The sequence below is a fragment of the Columba livia genome, chromosome 1, assembly GCF_036013475.1.
Source record: "Columba livia isolate bColLiv1 breed racing homer chromosome 1, bColLiv1.pat.W.v2, whole genome shotgun sequence".
Classification (NCBI taxonomy): Eukaryota; Metazoa; Chordata; class Aves; order Columbiformes; family Columbidae; genus Columba; species Columba livia.
This window is the reverse complement of record NC_088602.1, coordinates 53,285,527-53,304,722: the sequence shown is the minus strand read 5'-3', so window position 1 is coordinate 53,304,722 and position 19,196 is coordinate 53,285,527. Positions and strand designations below refer to the sequence as shown.

The window sequence follows — 19,196 nt, the reverse complement described above, 5'->3', positions numbered from 1 at the left end:
ACCAATTAATTACATCTCCTACCTAAATTTTTTTGAGAAACCTGAAGGCTGTCATTGTTTCTTTGTACTTGGTACAAGCTACATCCCCACTTCACAACTCACAGGCTTTGGCCACCTGCTTTGATATGACCTTTGATACCCCCTGCTAATGCATGCTGTATTAACAGCATGATTTTTATAAAAATAATAATTGCTATGAACCTTTTAATATTTTGGTGTCTGTCACCACAAGGACTTCCTGATCGGAGAAATACTTGTTTTGGTGATGAGAACAATAAAGCAAAAACATAGGGATCAGCTCTCTGAAAATTCTCCTGACATCCACAAATTTTAGTGTTTTTGTAAGCTGTGAAATATTGATTCCAGAGATACACATCCATGAGCAGAGCAGTTTATTATTATCTCTTCTTTGCTGATGAATCATGTCTCCCAATACATAGAACTTTACATGTCTCACCTTTAAAATGCTTTATCTTTGCGTCTTAGCTTTTTGCTGTCTCCTGAGAAACCATATATATAATTTCATTCTTCAGAGCCAGAGAAAGTTTTAAGCAAATAGCTTGAGTCTGCTATCACGCATTCTGTATTAAAAGGAGCATTTTAGAAAGATCGAGTTCAAACAAAAATACTTTATCTCCAACTGTATTTTGTAAATGCCAATCCAGCTTCATTTCCACTATATGTTTAGGTGCCATAAATTTGAGGAAAAAATGTGTGAAGAACAGTATAAATCTCAAAACACATACACAGGGAGACTTTTTATACTGATTACAAATCAAGCCTGAGAGAAGGAAAGGCATGCAGCTTTTGTTTTCAAACCGACCTTAACACATACCTAGGGAAACAATGTACTTGACTCCAGTTGAAGGCTACTTTAGAGAAAGAAGAAATATGAAAGAAAAGACAAAAATAACTCAGAAAGGTACCTTCTGACAACATCTTCTCCATTCCAACACGGGTGTCCATCGGCAGCTGCCAATTCATTACCGCACAGCTGATCGGCCAGGCCACCGTAAAAGGCTCTGTACAGCCGGAGGTGGCTGATAAATTCTCTGCACAGGGCAACATGGGAAATAATTGACAGTGTCAATCAATAACTTTAAGCACTACTCCTGTTGTGTGTTTCTACAAGAAGATAAATAATATGTTTATTTCATTAGTCTTCATCGACCCCAGTGATTTTTTAAATCAATTTTTCAGTTTCCTGTTAGATAAGTTTGATTTTCTCAGATACACCTCAATAGTTTACAAAGTTTATCTTCTCACTGGACAAAGTCATATAAAATACTTTACTCATGCTCTGGAATAGAAATTATTTTGCTCCAACCTGAAATTTTCTTGCATAGATGTGATACAGTTTGCAGTGCTACACTTGAATATGCAAAAAAAAAAATCAAAAATCCCCTCATAGCAATTAGGAAAATAGCTGTCTATGAATAAGTTATCTATTTTTCAAAAGTGCTATCAACTAGTCCCCTACACAGTGTTGCAAATACTACGAAGGGTATTTGATAGAGTTATAGACCAACTCAAGTTTTAGGTAAGATGGGTTTAAGATGTAGGTGTTAAACATATAGTGGATTTTGAAATGACTGTCTGAAAAATGACATCAGTTTTATTACATGCTGTAGTGGTAGGTTATAAATTGTGTATTGCTATTTTAAATAACTGTCAAGATGCACAGAGCCAATGATAAGTTTTTGAACTTAAAATGAATGACTTTTTAGTTAGTATGTTTTTAAACGGAGTGTGATATTTATGCTTATAAATTGTTTGCTTATGTATTGAAAATCTCTTCCAGGGATACTCACTGCTGCTGTAAGAAATTAAAATATTTATTTATTGTGGTTTAGAACATACACTACACTGAATTATCTATGACCTGGAGGCACAAAGAAAAGCACTAGCAGTTTTGAATATCTCAAGTAGGGTCAATTTTGACTGTGCATTATATAATTGTTTATGCACAATATATTTTAAATATGTAAATAAGATTTATCCACACTCTCCTGGCCATTAGACATAACTTGTATTTCTCTATCCCAAAAACTGCATCCAGTGTGCACAGTATGTTTGCAATTTTCCTCCATTTACCATTGAGTGGGACTGATTTGGATTTTGTCTATACTTTGGATTTACTTTCCAGATGAATACTGGTGTTTAGAGAGTCCTCTCATAGTAAATAGTTGGAATTTTTTTCTGCACAATAAATCCATATATAACGCAGAAACTGAAATAAATACAGATGTGATAATATCTTGTGACAAACCATTACAACAGAAAGGTCATTTGGTTTATTAGTAAATATATCCTGCAGCACAGCTAAAGTTAATACATAAGTAATGACTGATTTCAGCCCTGGTGATGTCTGACCAAAGCAGTTAGAAAGGCAGATGGTATGAATGTCAATTTTCACATCATCATCTTGTAGACCAGATAGCATGTAATTATAGGCAGCTGAGCACAAATGTGCAATTACAGTCAGTGGAAGTTGTAGATACTTCTTATCTGTTTATTTGGAAATGTTCATTTTCTTTTCAATTTCATTCTTCCTGCTAAAAGCTGTCTGCATTGTTAAATTCTGGAGAAAAAAGCACTATATACTTTCAAGTTTAGACATTACTGTGGAAGGTTCCTCTTAGAATTTTTTTAAAATTCATCTGACAATTTTGATGTCAAAGACAAAGGTGTTTTTTTTTTTAATTCTACCACATAGTAATAGAAAATGCCAGCTTAGTTCTGATGGTAAAAATAATTTAGGAAAATCTCAGGCAGAAGCAGTCCGACACATACTTCAAAATGTAAACTTTCATCTGAAGACGCATTTTAAAAATGTTAGGAAATTATGCAACTCTTAGGAGTCACATTTAATGGATTCTTATTGTTAATTTGGTTTAGCTCACAAAACTGTCATTGATCAAGTCTATGCAGTTGTGGAGAAGCCTTTTCTTTCCTGCTGAAGCCCATGAAAGCTGCAGAGAGCAACCTGCTGCCAGAAGAACATGGCAGGTAAATAAGGTGGAGTTTCACTGGAAGAACAGCATTGCCTTAAAAGCGGGCTGCAAGCATTTGCAGATGTCACTCTTCCACGTGAGGAATTGTTAACAGTTGCCATGGGAATATAAAATGAAAGAGAAAGCAATTGTGACTAATAAGGAAAGAGGTGATCCAGGAGGCAGCGAATGAAGATGATACTAACTATGAGGTTGTTAAACAGAAATCTGTGTCAATGGATCTCAAACTCTCTCCCTGCTCCCCCACCTTTTGGTGTAGTGTGGCGTACCATAAAGTGTTTCCAGCATCTCAAGCAGGGGCAAGTCATGGGAAACCAACATTGGTTTGTGTTTCTCACTGCCTCTTGTGCCCCTTAAATTGTTTTGGGCAACTTCCTGGAGGTCAATCCAGGCACCACACATTTTGAAACATGGAACAGTCCTGGATTAAGTGAGATTTTAGAATGTGTTTTCATGTTTGCAGAGTGCTAGCAATCAGAAAACACCAAGAACTTGCTTAGCTACTCAACACAGAGAAAATGTGCCTGTGTAATCGGTATTGCCTGATGAACTTCTGTGCTGGCTAAAGCAAATTTCTGGTTTGCATCTCCTTCCATTCCCACAATGTTCTCTAAATCCTGTGTTTGTTTGGAGGTGGTTTTGTTTTGTTTTGTTTTGTCTTTTCTCCATTCTTTGGAACATGAAGGACCCTGCACTAACTAGAATGGTCTGCCTTTCAGGCTCACAGGCACTTTTTCTTCTCCAGACATCAGGAGTGAGCAATTATTCCCTGCAATTCTCTCACTTCAGTTTCCTTCTGCACTGCGAAGTGAAATAAAAGGAAAAAGAGAACAGAGAAATCCTCCCTGTATTTTAGCAGACACTGTGATATAAATGAAATTTCTGATTTTAACTTTGTACTCTATTTGCATAATAGTGCCTTTAGTAACACTGTAATACTATGCTTACTTCTTACAGTGCTATTACTCCTTACAGTCATTAAAGACTTGATTAATTTGTCTAAAGATAAATTTACTTTTGAGATGCCCTCAGCTACCCAGGATATCTGCAGAGGGCTGGAACATATGATACAGCTTACAGGACACCTGCATCCTTCTTGGCAGCAGAAAATGAGCTGGGATACCCAAGGGTATCCTCATGTGGCACTGGATGCTTGTAGTTGTGTGGGCACTTGAACTGAGTCCTTATTTCCATAGATTAATGGCAGCTTCAGCATCTAGCTCATATGCAGTTAGGCAACTTTTACCCTTTAAGGCTAAGTAAGGTATAAATCAAATCTACAAGCCTTTGCAGTCACTTGAATTCACTATATACTAGCAGAAGAGCCAGAGGAAAAAAATCAGCTGAACTTGTTTGAATGAAGATTTCAAGATTTAGCCCTGAGTGCTCAGTTGTCCTGTTTTCCAGAGTAGAAAGGTATGTAAGAACAGCCATTCATTTTTTGCTGTCTGATCAATCTGTACAAATAGTCTTCTGATAAAAGTCACTATCACTTCTTGACAGATTTAATAATGCTGGCTGATGTGGAAGTTAAGTGTAATTTGAAAATTTACACATAAAGATAGAGCTAATGCTCATATTTTACCAGTGTTATCCACTCCTTTAAGTACTTTAAACAGCATCAAATGACTCTGGCCATATGTCCATTAATTGAGAAAACAAAATCTAGGAATGAAATTACTCTTTCAAAAATGTAACAGAGCAGATTGTGTTGCTGAGATGCTTCATTCTTTGCAGACCTTGTTTATTCTCTAGAAATGTATGCCATTGCATTAAATATAATCTATTCTGTTGTAAAATTAATGGCTTACTTTATTCTTTCTTTCTGGCTGTAAAACTAATATCTTACTTTCTTCTGTCCGCAAGGGTTTCTTCACTGTCTCTTGAGAACATTTTCAACCCTTTATTATCTTTGTTCTGATCGAAGGAGCAACCTGGAGACTGTGTAGGCTTCCTTACAGGAGGACCACATACCTTCTTCACCTAAAAGGAAAAAAAGCCACAAGAAGAAGGAAAGAACACATGTAAAAAACAAAAATTACTCTGCATCTCTCAATTCAGTTTAAGGCCATTTTAAGAAGAAAGAAAATTCTGTGGACCTTAAGGTAAGAAAAGTGTCAACTAATTATCATACTTCTCAACTTTTTACCCCTAATGAATGCAGTAAGCACGTAATTAGTCATTTTATAGTAAAAAAAAAAAAAAAAAAAAAAAAAATCACACCTTTCGAAGGAATACCAAGTGTATAATCAAGTCACCAAATGTGTTTTTTTGATTGTGGTTTTTTTTCTTCCTGTAAGGAAAGTGTATTGTTATGCAGACAGTAACAATAACCTCAGAGAACATGATGTGTTTTGAACAGCAGCATATTTCCATTTTCTCCATAATACACCCCAATCACATTTTTAATATGCATTGAACTTTGTGATTTCTTTCAGGCTTGATGAATTATTGTGGCATGTTCAGCACAGTTACCCAGAGCACAGAGTGAACAGTTAGCATGGTGGAAACTTGCATTACTACTTTGCAAGATGTAAATTTAATGATCCAAGATGTAAGTTTAAGGATTCGGACCATAGATGTTGAAAATATCAAGGGATTTTGTATGTCTGGCTTTTTGATCTAGACGTCAACAGGTACAAATTCACATGAACTCCCATCTTCTTCTTTGTAAAATGTGATACTGAGTATTTTGTATGATAGAGGATATCAATTCATGTTCATAGCTTGTTATTCTTCCTAGTCACTGAATAAAAATAATTAGGGCCATACACATTTGTTAAATAAGACATACTTCATGCTGGGGATCACATCAGACAAGACATTAAGCAGACTGGATAGCACATACCTTTTATAAGCTAACACAATATCATATGTGATTTATGAAAACTTGTTTTCAATAGGTAGCCAACTTTTTTAAAAGAAAAAAGGAGAAAGGAGATCACTTTTAGCTCTACGACAGGGATCAAATTTTTGAAGCAGAAACAGATTCAAAACACTACCATGAAAAAGAGGAAAGGATGCATATGCTATACAGCAAGGGTTATTTTTTCCTGTTGGATTTTACATCCCCAAATATAAGAATGGAGAAAGCAAATAGATCTCATGTTTCAAGTTACCATCACACACATGAAAAAGTGCAAGTCTTAGGGACTGCCTTTCCAACTGAGACCTACTGTAGTGTTAGTTAAGAAAAACACTTAAAATTTAAAATAAAATGAACATAACTAATTTTAATGAATTTTTCTGTTGTTGTGCATGGAGTTAGTGGCAATAATGAAAGACTCATGGAATATATTTGCTTAAGCCAGTTAAATGAAGAAAGAATCAGTGTTATTACTACATATGGATAAGTGTTCACCTTATGACTTGAAAGTGAGGGTAACATTGAAAGTGAACAGTCCTTTTTGGCTGCAATCCTTGTCTTAATTTAGGCATCCAAGTTATAGTCTGGATCCCCTTCAAATGAGATGCATGAATTTAACTGCAAGATAATAATCCCTGGACATATGGCTAATGTCCTTCAAATGACTTAATAGTATACACTTTAAACATCACTTGCAGTATTCACCTTACCATTTCTTATCAGAGGCAATGTCTTCTTGGACAGCATCTCAGCACATTTGTTCTTGTCCTCGAATTCAATTTCAAACCTCCCTCACACTGCTTCTGCTACTTCCTTCATTAGCTCTTCTTAAGAGCATATTATCCCACACTCTTCACAAGCTTAACTGGACTTCCATTTTCCCCCATAAATCCTTACAGTGGGCTTCACCCACACTTGTGTGAGTCTGCTCCTTCACTGCTGCATTTCACCAGCCTCTGCAGCAGTCTATCCCGTCAGCTACTCTACATCAACATAATGCAGGTCTATCAGAGGCAAAAAAAAAATGCTTTTGTCCTTTTACTTTTCTTGCTTTGTTCATATTCTCTTATGCTCACTGATGTGACATGGAGCGTTATGCTTATGATCAACTTTTATGACAAAGCAACTGATGGTTTTGGTTGCCTCAGTTCCAGCTTTGCCACACACACTTCAACAACTTTTTGTCCTATGAAGAATAGAAATAAGTTTGTAACAGACAGAGGGAGTCAGAGTCAAATGTTTGGGAAGGAGGGTCTGTCTTATGACAGGCATGGATTAGGCATGTAGTTTGTAGGTCTTAGATGCCATGCATCTCTGAAAGAGGCACCTCAGCTGTCCAGGCACTCTCAGAGACTGACTGCAGGGTGGGAGCCTGCAAGGGGAGGAGAAACACAGTGGAGATGATTCACTGGCCAGCACAGACCCTAAGCAGATGAGTACCAGTCCTTTGGGTTGGGGAGGGATGCAAAATAAATAAATTTTTAAAAATACATCTGTCTTATCTATATCATCTATATCTATATCTATATCTATATCTATATCTATATCTATATCTATATCTATATCTATATCTATATCTATATCTATATCTATATCATCTATCTATATCTATATCTATATCTATATCTATATCTATATCTATATCTATATCTATATCTATATCTATATCTATATCTATATCTATATCTATATCATCTATATCTATACCTAAACATAAATTTTCTCCAGTTAGAGTAAACTGAAAGAAACATATGCATTCAGCTCTACTAAGCAAGCAGAAAAATCCACAGCTATCTATGTTTCTTGAATTTACAATAAAATCTTACTATTTTTTACTCTGACTAAAATGAACAAATAAAGAAAATCAATAATTTTTACAGCCACAGTGGCTTGGAATATGGATGATATTTGTTTTATATGTACTATATAGTTACTTCAAAATACTCTCTAATGACCTTTCTCTCTGTTTATTCTCTTGGAGTGAATGTCTCAAGAAATGCCTCGTGCAATACTGGTAAATTTACATTCACTGATGCATTTAAAAATAAATCTTAGTTTCAAAAATAAAATCTTTTAAAAAATATTGAGCAAACTTTATATGTATAAATATCATAAAAATCCAGTCACTATCTGAAATGTCTATTTAAGAACTGTGGGGTTTTTGGTTTTTTTACCAAAAATAATTTCTGGAAAATTCTGAAAAAAAGCATATTTAAATGAGAAAAGTGTTTGTACAGCACCACATACAGCTCTGCCATTCCCACAAAGAAGCGCACAACAGTAATGATGCTGCTGAGAACTCCGTTCTGTTAGTGACAGCAACACCTCTCACAACTGAAAGTTAACTCACCAACCTGCAGCAAAGTCACTTCCTCAGACACAGTTTTGGCAAGGCGAACAACCTCAGCATGTACACGCACACACAATGATGACATCATCATGTTAGCTTTCTCATACGTCACACATTTAAATCCCTGGGACCACTGATTGACTGGCTGGCTTTGTGTCGTGTCGGTTCTTGTTGTGTTTGGTGCATCACACTTGTATCACTCACCCAGCTGAACCCGATCTGTCTTTTTTTTTAACATTTTACAAGTGGCTGTCACTTTTATGTTGTGTTTAAACCATTAACTGTATATACATGCCAAATGTAATTTTGCATCCCTCATTAGCCAAGTCTTCATTGTCATCAAGTTTCTTCAGTAAACTGTTGTGCAGATGAAGAGGTCATACAGTCTAAACTTGCTTTTCAAGTGCCTGTGTTATCTGTGAGCCAAATAATTTAAAACCAACATTTCAGTATCTCATTTACCAATACAGGGCTGATGGTAGTCTAAAAAAATAGATAAATACACTTTTCATAATAATGTCTGCCTTTTTTTGATGCATTCTTTAGGTCTTCAGGAAGAGGACATGGTATAAGTGTAATGCTACTTAATTGTATTTCCCACATTTTTTGAAGGACTACAACTATATCCGTTAGCCACACTGTTTATTTTTACCCTTTGGGCTGCAAAATTAACCTTCCAAGTAAAAATTAATTCAGCGCTGTTCATTCCAGTCTTAAGAGACACAGACTGGAATCATAACTTTGAAAGAAGGAGAATGCTCTCACTACACTAATGATCTAGCAAATTACCATTTGGCACCAATATCTGATCAGAATGTATTTTTACTATCATCTTCCAATTTCACTGAAAAGGTATTCCTATGGATTTTTTTACAAACTGAGAATTTTTCTTGGCCTCAAACAAAATTTCTAAAAGAGAGCATGAAATTATTCTCAAAGGGCACCAGAAATACCCTGAGAAAAGTGAGACTGAAAAATCATCAAAAATATTTTTCAGAAGAGAATTACACATCTCACTGAATTTCAGGAAGAATTAAAGTCTGCTATCAAATTTTTAAACAGACAAGCCTCAGCAACTTACCAGGGGGTTTTCTGTTGGGTTTTCTTTTTTTTTGCTCAAATGTTCTTAAATACTGCACAATATTTAAGGGCATAAAAAGAAATCTCAGAAAATGATAAAACTCCTGATTTTCACAGTTCAGACAAACCTATTGTCATTATACTCAGCATGCTGTTATTACGCACAATTTGTATGCCACAGTATGATGACTGGGTTAATTAAAAGCTCTTGTAATAACCGTGCAGTTAAATTGCAATTAGTGCCACACATGAACTTTATGGCAGTTTGATTTTGCTTGGTGCAGTTCTGTAGAATGTCTACTTATGGTTACTTACAGTTTGGAAAAATGGAGCATCATAAAGCTTTACATTTACACAGGGCTGGATGACGTTGTGGCATCATATCGATAATAGTGGGACACCGTTTGCTAAGTTCACATGCTCCATAAGATAAATCAGTCACATTCTTTGTTGGTTTGTTAGGTTTGGTTTTGGTTTGTTTGGTTGGTTTGGTTTGGTTTTGGGTTTGGGTTTGTTTGTTTGTTTTTTGGTTTAGTTTGGTTTCATTTGTTTTTTTCCCACTATAGAAGCGGTTCTTTCTGACCTCAGCATTTCTACTGAAATGATTTTACATCAAATGACTGAAGCAAACTGAATGCACAGTCCTGTGGTGCACTTTGAACCAGATATGCCAAGTCTCGGTGACTAACTATGCCATAATCTTTAAATGCTGCCACTGTGCCAGGAATCCTGAGATTCTCTGCTCCACTTTGAGAAATCTGCTGAAAAGATGAGCATCCTATATTCTTGCAGCGTGTCTCTTGTCTGTATTCGCTAGTTCTTACTGCTGTGCATCGACTAACAGGGAAGAAAACATTTCTCTGGCTACAAAACCTCTTGGGTTTATTTAGGCTCAGCTCTAGCAGGGAACCCGAACCAGGAGTCTGAAAATTGCCCTTTCTTCTGTGTTTAACTGTGTCATACTTGTTTTGGTAAGTTTAGCAAGCACTGCAAGTTTTTGGTACATATATCTCCAGGATTTCATGTAAAAAGGGTATGTGTCAAGTATTCACTAGGCTGACACAGCCTCTCAGAACTGTAAACCATCAGTGTGGCCCCAGTCTGTGTAGCCATTTAAAAGTGCTTTTACGTAACAGACGTTTTAGTGATTGATCTGGTGGCTTTTGATTCTAGCTATCAGATCACAAATTTACCACTATTCCTTACAGTTAAATACCTTCAAACACTCATGAGTGAACGGACAGCTGAAGTCCAACAGCTCTAAAAAAAAGCTAGAAGGAGATGGCAGGGATGGACTGATTGAAAACACATTTATTATTAACAACTACAACAAAAAGTTTAAGCGAATTTTATTCGATTTTCTAGGAATACTTTCTTCAAGAAACAGATTCTTGATGAGTCACAAGCAATTCCAACAATGAATTACTAATCAAACTACCTAACAAACCTAACAAAACAAAAAAAAAAAAAAAAAAAAAGAAATAGATTAAATTTTTATGAAGCTTCCTTGATTCAAATTTAATCCTTGCAAATGGATGTGTAATACTTTCAGGTGCATGGCTGTCTGTCAGCGGAGAAAAAGACCAACACAGTATGCTCTTTTTTGCACTCTTCTGGCAGGCAGCCTCTGCGAGCAGCAAAGGAGAGGGCGGCTGCTCCGTCACCGGCCAACACAGGGGTTTGGCACTTTCGGGTCGTCTAAGCAAGTGAAAATGAAGGTTTCTCAAAGTAAGATGAGCTTCTCCTTTCGATTTGCGATCTTCAGCTAAGCTCCTTCTGCAGAAGCCGATATACCCGCACACCCAGGGCTAGTTCAGCTGGTTTGTCTTCTTCTAGTTTAACCACAAGAGGGAGTACCGGCCTTTCAGTATTTCCAAGCACTTAATGAGGCTTCTGTCCCTTGCTGCTTACAACAGAACGTGCACATGCAAATGGAAGATCAAAGTATTCCCTACTGAGACGAAATTCAAGTTCTTGAAAACAAGGAGCGCAAGATTTTGGTATAATTACATGTTTTTCCTTTGCAACAGGAAAAGGGCGTTAATGAGATTGTCTTAGGAAACAGAGGTGGTGTACAAGCAGTGTTTACAACACAGGAACATCATGCAGAAATTGTGTAATATTTCCTTGCTTTTCATTATAAATTTTGTGCTCTTATCTGTGACTGGTTCTCTCTTGTTGCCCCCTGTAGCCTCAGGACCCTCGACAATATATCTCAGGCATGCAGAACTCTAAGCAACATCTGGAATTGCAGCAACAACTTATAATTTTATAAGTTTCATACATAGGTTTAATCATTTTACAGAACTTGAAAGAGAAGTCCGAGACAAGCTGGAAGGGGCAAACCTTGTGAACAATAGCTTTGACAATTACAGAGTAAAGCTGATACCTAAAATAGTGCTTGCACAAATTATTAAACACTCAAGATAAAATCACCTGCAAGACAAATCTTAAATGGACTTGTCAAATAATGATAATTTCAAAGCCATTTTATTCAAAATTGTAATTAAAAGCTTAGGTGATACATTGAAAAGTGCATTTATAGTTTTTCAAGTGAAACAGAGTCGGACATGGTTTCAAGCTGAAGAAATAACCAACCCAATTCAAAGCAGTCTTGTTAAATGCAATAGTTTGCTCCACACCCAACCAGATGTTATTGAGCAAAGATAAATGCAAGCTGCAGATATACAAAATGAAGACCCACCAAAAAGGCAGTGGTAGAAAAAAATGAGAGAATTACATGTTGGGGGGGGGGAAGTGAAATATAAAAATATTTACAACTTGGAGATACTGAAATAATTTTACTACTCTGCCATTAGTACGGAATCAGTGTCATTGCTGCATGTCTTGTGCCAAAAGGTTGCAAACCAATTTTTCTTTTACTCAGTATTTTTTTATTATGGTTTTGCAAAAGGGCGCTGTCCAAGTTGTTGGATTCTGGGAGACACAGTCAACCTTCATGTGACTGAGATGCATGTGCTGGTCCTGCCACCCCATCTACCAAAACCAGTGCTCCAGCACAAGCTCTTGAGACTGTTCTCATATCTTGTCAGTTTTTAGTTATCTCTGCTTTCCTTCATTATTTTGCATTTTCTTATTTTGAAATTAAATCTAATAGCCTATTAAATATGAGTTATTTAATATAATTTTAATTTGTGTCTTCTGCTCTTTAATTACTAAAACCTTAAATGGTTTTAATTCTGCTGCTCCTTTCATAAGGGACTAACACTCAGCAAGTCCGGCAATAAAAATAGTTTCTCCTTGTGAATGGGGGTGGGAGGGAAGGAAATGATTTTTTTTTTTTTTTTTTTTTAAATGGCTTAATGTCAGGGGAAATCCTAATGTTCTCAGCCAAGTTACCCTGCAGCCAGAATACAGCACTGCCAGTTCAAACTCTTCAAAGGCAGTTCAACAAAACTGCTTCTTGTGAGAGGCTGCCAGCTCTCCCGATCCAAGTCTGCTTCAGTGGATGCCAAGGTGTTTCATTTATGTTCAGTGGAAGCACTCAGTGGTTCTCCTCTGAAAAGCAATTATATGAAACTGGCAGTAGCTGTTTTCAAAGATCAGCTGCCTGTGTGTAGTTAGACTGATTTATCTATGCTCTCTAGTGGTTAAAATATACTTTATTGCTCCTTACTTCTGTGTGCCCTGCAAGTACAGCTCTGACATAGAGGGTTAACATTATGCCTTCTTGTCTAATACAGGCAAATTTGTTCATTAAATCTGAGTATAAGTCTATCCAGGGTCACCTGTGTAAATGAAAAGAAATTCAAGAGGAATGTGACTGTCAATGAAAGCAGAAATGTGGCTCTGTAACCTTTATCAGGCATATTACTCACTTAAAACAAAAAATATATTACATCTTACAATATATAAAGGATTTGTGGAAGCAAAACAAGCTGGCTGTGCCAGTAAATTTGGCATGATATGTTTACACTCTGTGGCAGGCTGCAATTTATGTTCCAAAATTGTGAAGAGGAGAGCAGTTTTGTAAGTGTAACTCAACAAAATCATGCATGCTTGCAGTAAGAGTCATAATGTATTGTTTCATTTTGCATAAGACACTGCTAACAACTTTTTAGATAATGGGAGGTTCAACTTTTCATGATAATAAAGAATCAAAACCCATCCAAAAGAAAACAAAACCAAAACCAAACCAAATCAAACCAAACCAACCAAAAATAATAAACAATAACAACAATACAACAAAAAAAAACACAAATAAACAAACAAACAAAAACCCCCACAAAACAGATGAGGGGGAAAAAACCCTCTACCTATTTAGTCAGCATTTCAGAGAATGTAGGTGTTTCTCCTCCACTCCCTCCACTCCAAACTACATCTTATGAGATTAGTGGTTTTGCTTCCGTTGTCTGTATTATTAAGCATTTCAGTGTCTCCCCACCCTCCTGTTTGAACCTGGACAAATCAGATTTCTTTGAAGATATTTTGTGATGTACAAGACAGTCACTTATTCATATGTGCTCATACCATTTCAGAAACCAAAGTATTATCATCTGAAAACCTCATTTGTTTCAAAATCTCTGGATTTGCCCTCAGAAAGTTCTTCTCTTCCAGTACAAAGGGTTGGTAGTGATTTAAGGGCCAACTGAGACACCAGAAGTCTGCTCAGCTCAGTAGCTCTCTGTGGACAGTTATTCTGTTTCACAATGAAAAAGGAAGAGCAGAGAAAAAAAGAACACACATCCACAGCCTACAGAAAGGATTCTCAGTTGACTTCTTCCTTTATACTTGTTTGTGCCTCTTACTTGGCTTTTAGGAAGGAGTGAAAAGCCTCCTTTCTTCTCTTTCTGCAAATACGAAGAACCAGACCACAGCATTTTTAAATGCTTTTGGAGCATCTTCCTTATCTTCAGTTCAACTCCACAGTGGACACATTCAGACAAGCTTGCCATGGTGCCAAAGCAGAGTTAGACATCTAGCATGTCACCTAAAACCAGAAGATGATGGCAGCCCAGACAGCTTACTCCACATTTTTCAGACCTCTGAGTTGCTCTATAGTCAATGGAAAGAGGAAGGCCATTTTGGATCTGTGTATTTTGCCCAAATTTTGCCCAGCCTTCTGTTAAAAAAGAAAAAAATTAGGTGCATTAAAGATCCTGTGCTTTCCTGACAAAACAGACCACGATCTTAAGAACATTCAACAAACGATTCAAGACATTTCAAAATGTGGATTTGCCCTAAACACATTAAATAGGAATGCATAATGCATACCATGATACGTTCCTACATAATTTACTTGGCAGTCTATATTGAACATACCTCATACCTTATGCAAACCTGCACTACTCAGCAATGCTTGCCAAAGCCAGTGTGTGTGTTGATAAGAGCAGTGGGTTGACCATGGCTGGCTGCCAGACCCCTACCCAGCCACTCTCTCACTCCCCCTCCTCAGCAGGATGGGGGAGAAAATAATATAATAAAGCTTGTGAGTCAAAATAAAGACAAGGGAATCACTCTCCAGCTGCCGTCATGGGCAAAAGTCTCAGCTTGGTGAAGATGAATTAAATGTATCGCTAACTAGAAATAGAGTAGGGTGGTGAAAAACAAAGAAAAAACTAAAAACACTTTTCCCCTGCCCCTCTCCCCTCTGCCCCCCGCTTCATTCTAGGCCCAACTTCACTCCTTTGTTCCCAACTCCTCTGCCTCCCCTCAGCCCCCCAAGTGCTGCAGGGGTGATGGGGAATAGGGATTGAGGTCAGTCCATAACACCTCATCTCTGCCACTCCTTCCTCCTCACACCTTTTCCCTGCTCCAGCAGAGGCTGCAGTGTGCCAACCTGCCTTCACCATGGTCTACTGCATGGGCTGCAGGGGCACAACTTGCTTCACCGTGTTCTTCTCCACAGCCTGCAGGGGGGATATCTGCTCTAACACCTGGAGCACCTCCTCCCCCTCCTTCTTCTCTTGCCTTTGTGTCTGTGGAACTGTGTCTCTCACTTTTTCCCCCATTCCTCCCTGCTATGCATGAGTTTTGCACTTTCTTAAATACACTGGCACTGAAGTGCCACCACTTCAGTTGAGGGGATCAGTATTGCTATGCAGTGGGTTGGTTGGAGTCTGGCATGGGGCAGCCTCAGCTTCCCCTCACAGAGGTCTCTGCAGCCTGCCCCCAAGCACGTGGGCACCTGAACCCCATACAAGTAACTTCACTGTAGGAGCTGCAGAGGAGGGACCTGGGCAATTTGGTAAATGAATTGAATAAAACAGTTTTCAGAAAAATGTGAGACATGAACTTGAGACTGGATTTGAACCCGTTCTCACTAAGGGTGAGAAACAGGTCCTCTCTCATTTCCATAAATGAAAGGAGAATTGGCTGAAAGATGCGGAATTGGAAATGATGTGTCCTGAAATGGCACCATAAGCTGGATCACATAAGCTAAGAAGCTGAGGAACACAGCAATTGACTTTGTTTAGACAGACATGGTTTCATGGCTTCATGCTCTGCTATTATATTTAAGAAGTTCTTGAGAGAAATGGGTCAAGAGATGCTCCGGCATGTGATTACCACTATTTTATGTTAAATATTGTAGCAGAGATTTTGTTGTTATTTAGAAAACACCGATTTAGTTACAAAATCTGTAAAACAGCATGGGTATTTATAGTAGCAGTACAGAATGTGCGGTATAGAGGACAAGATTACAGAAATAAGGGTAATACTTCAAATCTCAGTAGGTGCAAGCTACTGAAGTATGTAGCAATGATAGATCAAAGCAGAAAAGATGAGAAGAGCTGTCAAATCACTAGATATGTTTAGGTAGGAAGAAAGCCTACTATTCGATGAAGACAACTTTTTATTAGTTACAAATAAGCCATGAACACTTGCTTTATTGATTTTTGCTGTTTTCAAAGTTCTCCATTCACTTTTCTGATGAATGAAGCCCAGTTTCACCTCGGAAGAAAATGTTTTGACAGCAGCAAGAAACTTTTCCACTTTGAAACAATGTGTAGGTGAAATATAACACTAGAGGAATCTGATTTAGATGGAGGTCATGACTACAGTACATTTAATCCATGCTACATTTTAAAAAAATGACTGATCTATAAAAATATGCCATGCTTTATTACAAAAGCACCACAGATTTTCAGAGCTACAGCTGGATACATATCTGTGAATTGAGATAAATGGAAAGTGATGGTAAAGTATCAAAACCTCCTTTACAACACAATGGTATCAGAATACAGACATATAAGATGAAGACTTTAAATCCAATTACTGTTCAGCAGTTTCCACAAATCAGTTTAATATTGATCTGGTGAAGTAATTTAAATTCATCAATTTATCAAGTAATTTAAATTCAGCAAAGTAGTGATGGCAGAGACATACTTTGTGTCCAGTTCTGGGTCCCTTAGTTCAAGAAAGACAGGGAACTGCTGGAGAGAGTCCAGTGCAGGGCAACAAAGATGATTAAGGGAGTGGAGCATCTCACTTATGAGGAAAGGCTGAGGGAGCTGGGTCTCTTTAGCTTGGAGAAAAGAAGACTGAGGGGTGACCTCATTAATGTTTATAAATACGTAAAGGGTGAGTGTCACGAGGATGGAGCCAGGCTCTTCTCAGTGACAACCAATGGTAGGACAAGGGGTAATGAGTTCAAACTGGAACACAGGAGGTTCCACTTAAATATGAGAAAAATTCTTTACAGTGAGGGTGACAGAGCACTGGAACAGGCTGCCTGGGGACGTTGTGGAGTCTCCTTCTCTGGAGACATTCAAAACCCACCTGGACACATTCCTGAGGAGCCTCATCTAGGTGTTCCTGCTCCGATGGGGGAATTGGACTAGATGATCTTTCAAGGTCCCTTCCAATCCCTAACATTCTGTGATTCTATGATTCTGTGATACTCCAAAAGCTCAGACAGAATTCCACCATTTTATTCCAAAGCCTGCTTTGCTGAAAATTACATATTCAATTTTTTACACCTTTTTTTTTTTTTTTTTTAAGTATGAAAGAACTATGTGACATGTTGCTCACTTGGGGTTTGTCTTTTACAAATTAGTAACGGCAATACAGACTTGCTGAAAGTTAAAGGAGTACAAGGCTGAGTCCAGTTTGGACTCCCCACATCCAGCTCTAGGTTGTACCTGTGCAATCTCTAAACCAAGGGTCATTTTCCTTCCAGAGTTTATTATCAATACCTCCACTTCTCTTGAGAACAAAAGTACCTACTGTTGATATACAGTTTGGTGAAAAGCTCCTTTGAGAACCTCTTGGCTGTCACTGTGTTGGTGTCCGTTTTTATCATCCTGTCCTGAGGAATTTCATCCAGGCTTTGAGATTGTATAAGGAGCAAATCATTCACTTTTGCTTTGACCCAAGATCTGTGAAACAGACAATGTGTATTGTCTTGTGCAGGCTCAGTTTTAACAACATGCTGTGGTTGTGAATACCTTGCATGGCAGTGTTCATCAGCCATGAAATGAAGTCAGTGCCCACACCCTGTGCTAGAAGAACTCCATGAACATGGCAGGTTTCTGCCTTATCCATGATGCCCACATGTGGGTCCTATCCCACCACAACTACTGATTCAAAGATGACTGGCTCCTCAGCAAGAATATTCTCTGATTCTGTGAATTGCCTTAGAAGACGGGTACATCAGGGGAATATTCATAGAATCACAGAATCATTTTGGTTGGAAGAGACCCTCAAGATCATCGAGTCCAACCATTAACCTAACTCTGGCACTAAACCATGTCCCTGAGAACCTCATCTACACGAGTAAGAAAGGGTGAACAAGGACAGGCCCACGAGGACATTTGTCCCTTGCAGACCTAACAGATCCTGTAGCAGAGCCCTGGCAGCAGTAACACAATGCTGCTCAAGAGCTGGTATGCTGGATGGCAAGAGAACAGTGTCACACTTTGCCATGGAAACAAGGCATGAAAACAGCCAAAAGATGCCTGCTTTTAAAGAAAACAGCACAGGTAGAGAGACAGATCAAAGCCAAGTGAAGTAGTTTGTATGATATATAATCTCAAAAATGAGAGGAACGGCTAAAGATGCAACACATCTGAGCTACTGTATCTTTCAGATCACATACAGTCTCTGTCCATGGACACTGTGGTCTATCCTTGGTGGGGACTTTTATCTGAAAATCAGCAGTGTCTACATCATCTCCCCACGGAAGCAGCATGATCTGTCCTGGCAGTGGGATGCTGATGCTGGGTACTCTGCTGACTTCTTGCTGCCAACTGCGCAGCCTTCCTGCCCTCCCACATGGTGACTTCTTGCCAGTGATAGACTCTCCCTGGTTGATGTCAATGAGGTGCTTAAAAAAAGCTACAACTGACCCCACTCGCAACGTGTGCTGCATTCTTGGTAAGCTATGGGATGTTGTTGACAGTGAAACCTGGCAGTGCCCTGACTTCTGTGCTGCTGTTGTAACCTAAGTCTGTAAAGAGCAGAGGGTTGGTAGAACGTGGGCGACCTGCACGTCTTATCCAGGACCCTAATCCACTTCCCTCACCCTCACACTACATTTCTCCCCAACCCTCTGCATCTTATGTCAGAAATGTCTTCTCCCAAGTAGCAAGTGACAGGACAAGAGGAAATGGCCTCAAGTTGCACCAGGGAAGGTTCAGATTGGATATTGGGATATTTTTTCAGGGAAAGGTTTGTCAGCCATTGGAACAGGCTGCCCAGGGAAGTGGTTGAGTCACCACCCTTAGAAGTGTTTAAAAAACATGTAGATGAGGTTCTTAGGAATATGGTTTAGTGCCAGTATTGCGTTAATGGCTGAACACCATGATCTTGAGGGTCATTTCCCACCAAAATGATTCCATGATTCTTGCACCTCTTTAAATGCCTAAACCTGTAATGGTATGAAAGTTGCCAAATATCCAGGCACAGCACTTCCCACAATTACAAA

General features: G+C 38.2%; 1 protein-coding gene across 3 annotated transcripts in view; it reads right to left on the bottom strand.

Annotated features, from left to right (window-relative positions):
* The window catches only part of GPC5 (glypican 5), a 663,584-nt gene that overhangs the window by 531,311 nt on the left and 113,077 nt on the right, over window positions 1-19,196 (bottom strand). For all 3 annotated transcript variants that reach the window (XM_065056829.1, XM_065056837.1, XM_065056843.1), the window contains exons 4-5: window positions 4,864-4,997; window positions 927-1,052 (exon numbers count right to left, since the gene is read on the bottom strand). In XM_065056829.1, coding sequence (XP_064912901.1) covers window positions 927-1,052; window positions 4,864-4,997 — 260 coding nt within the window. The remainder of the gene's footprint in view (window positions 1-926; window positions 1,053-4,863; window positions 4,998-19,196) is intronic.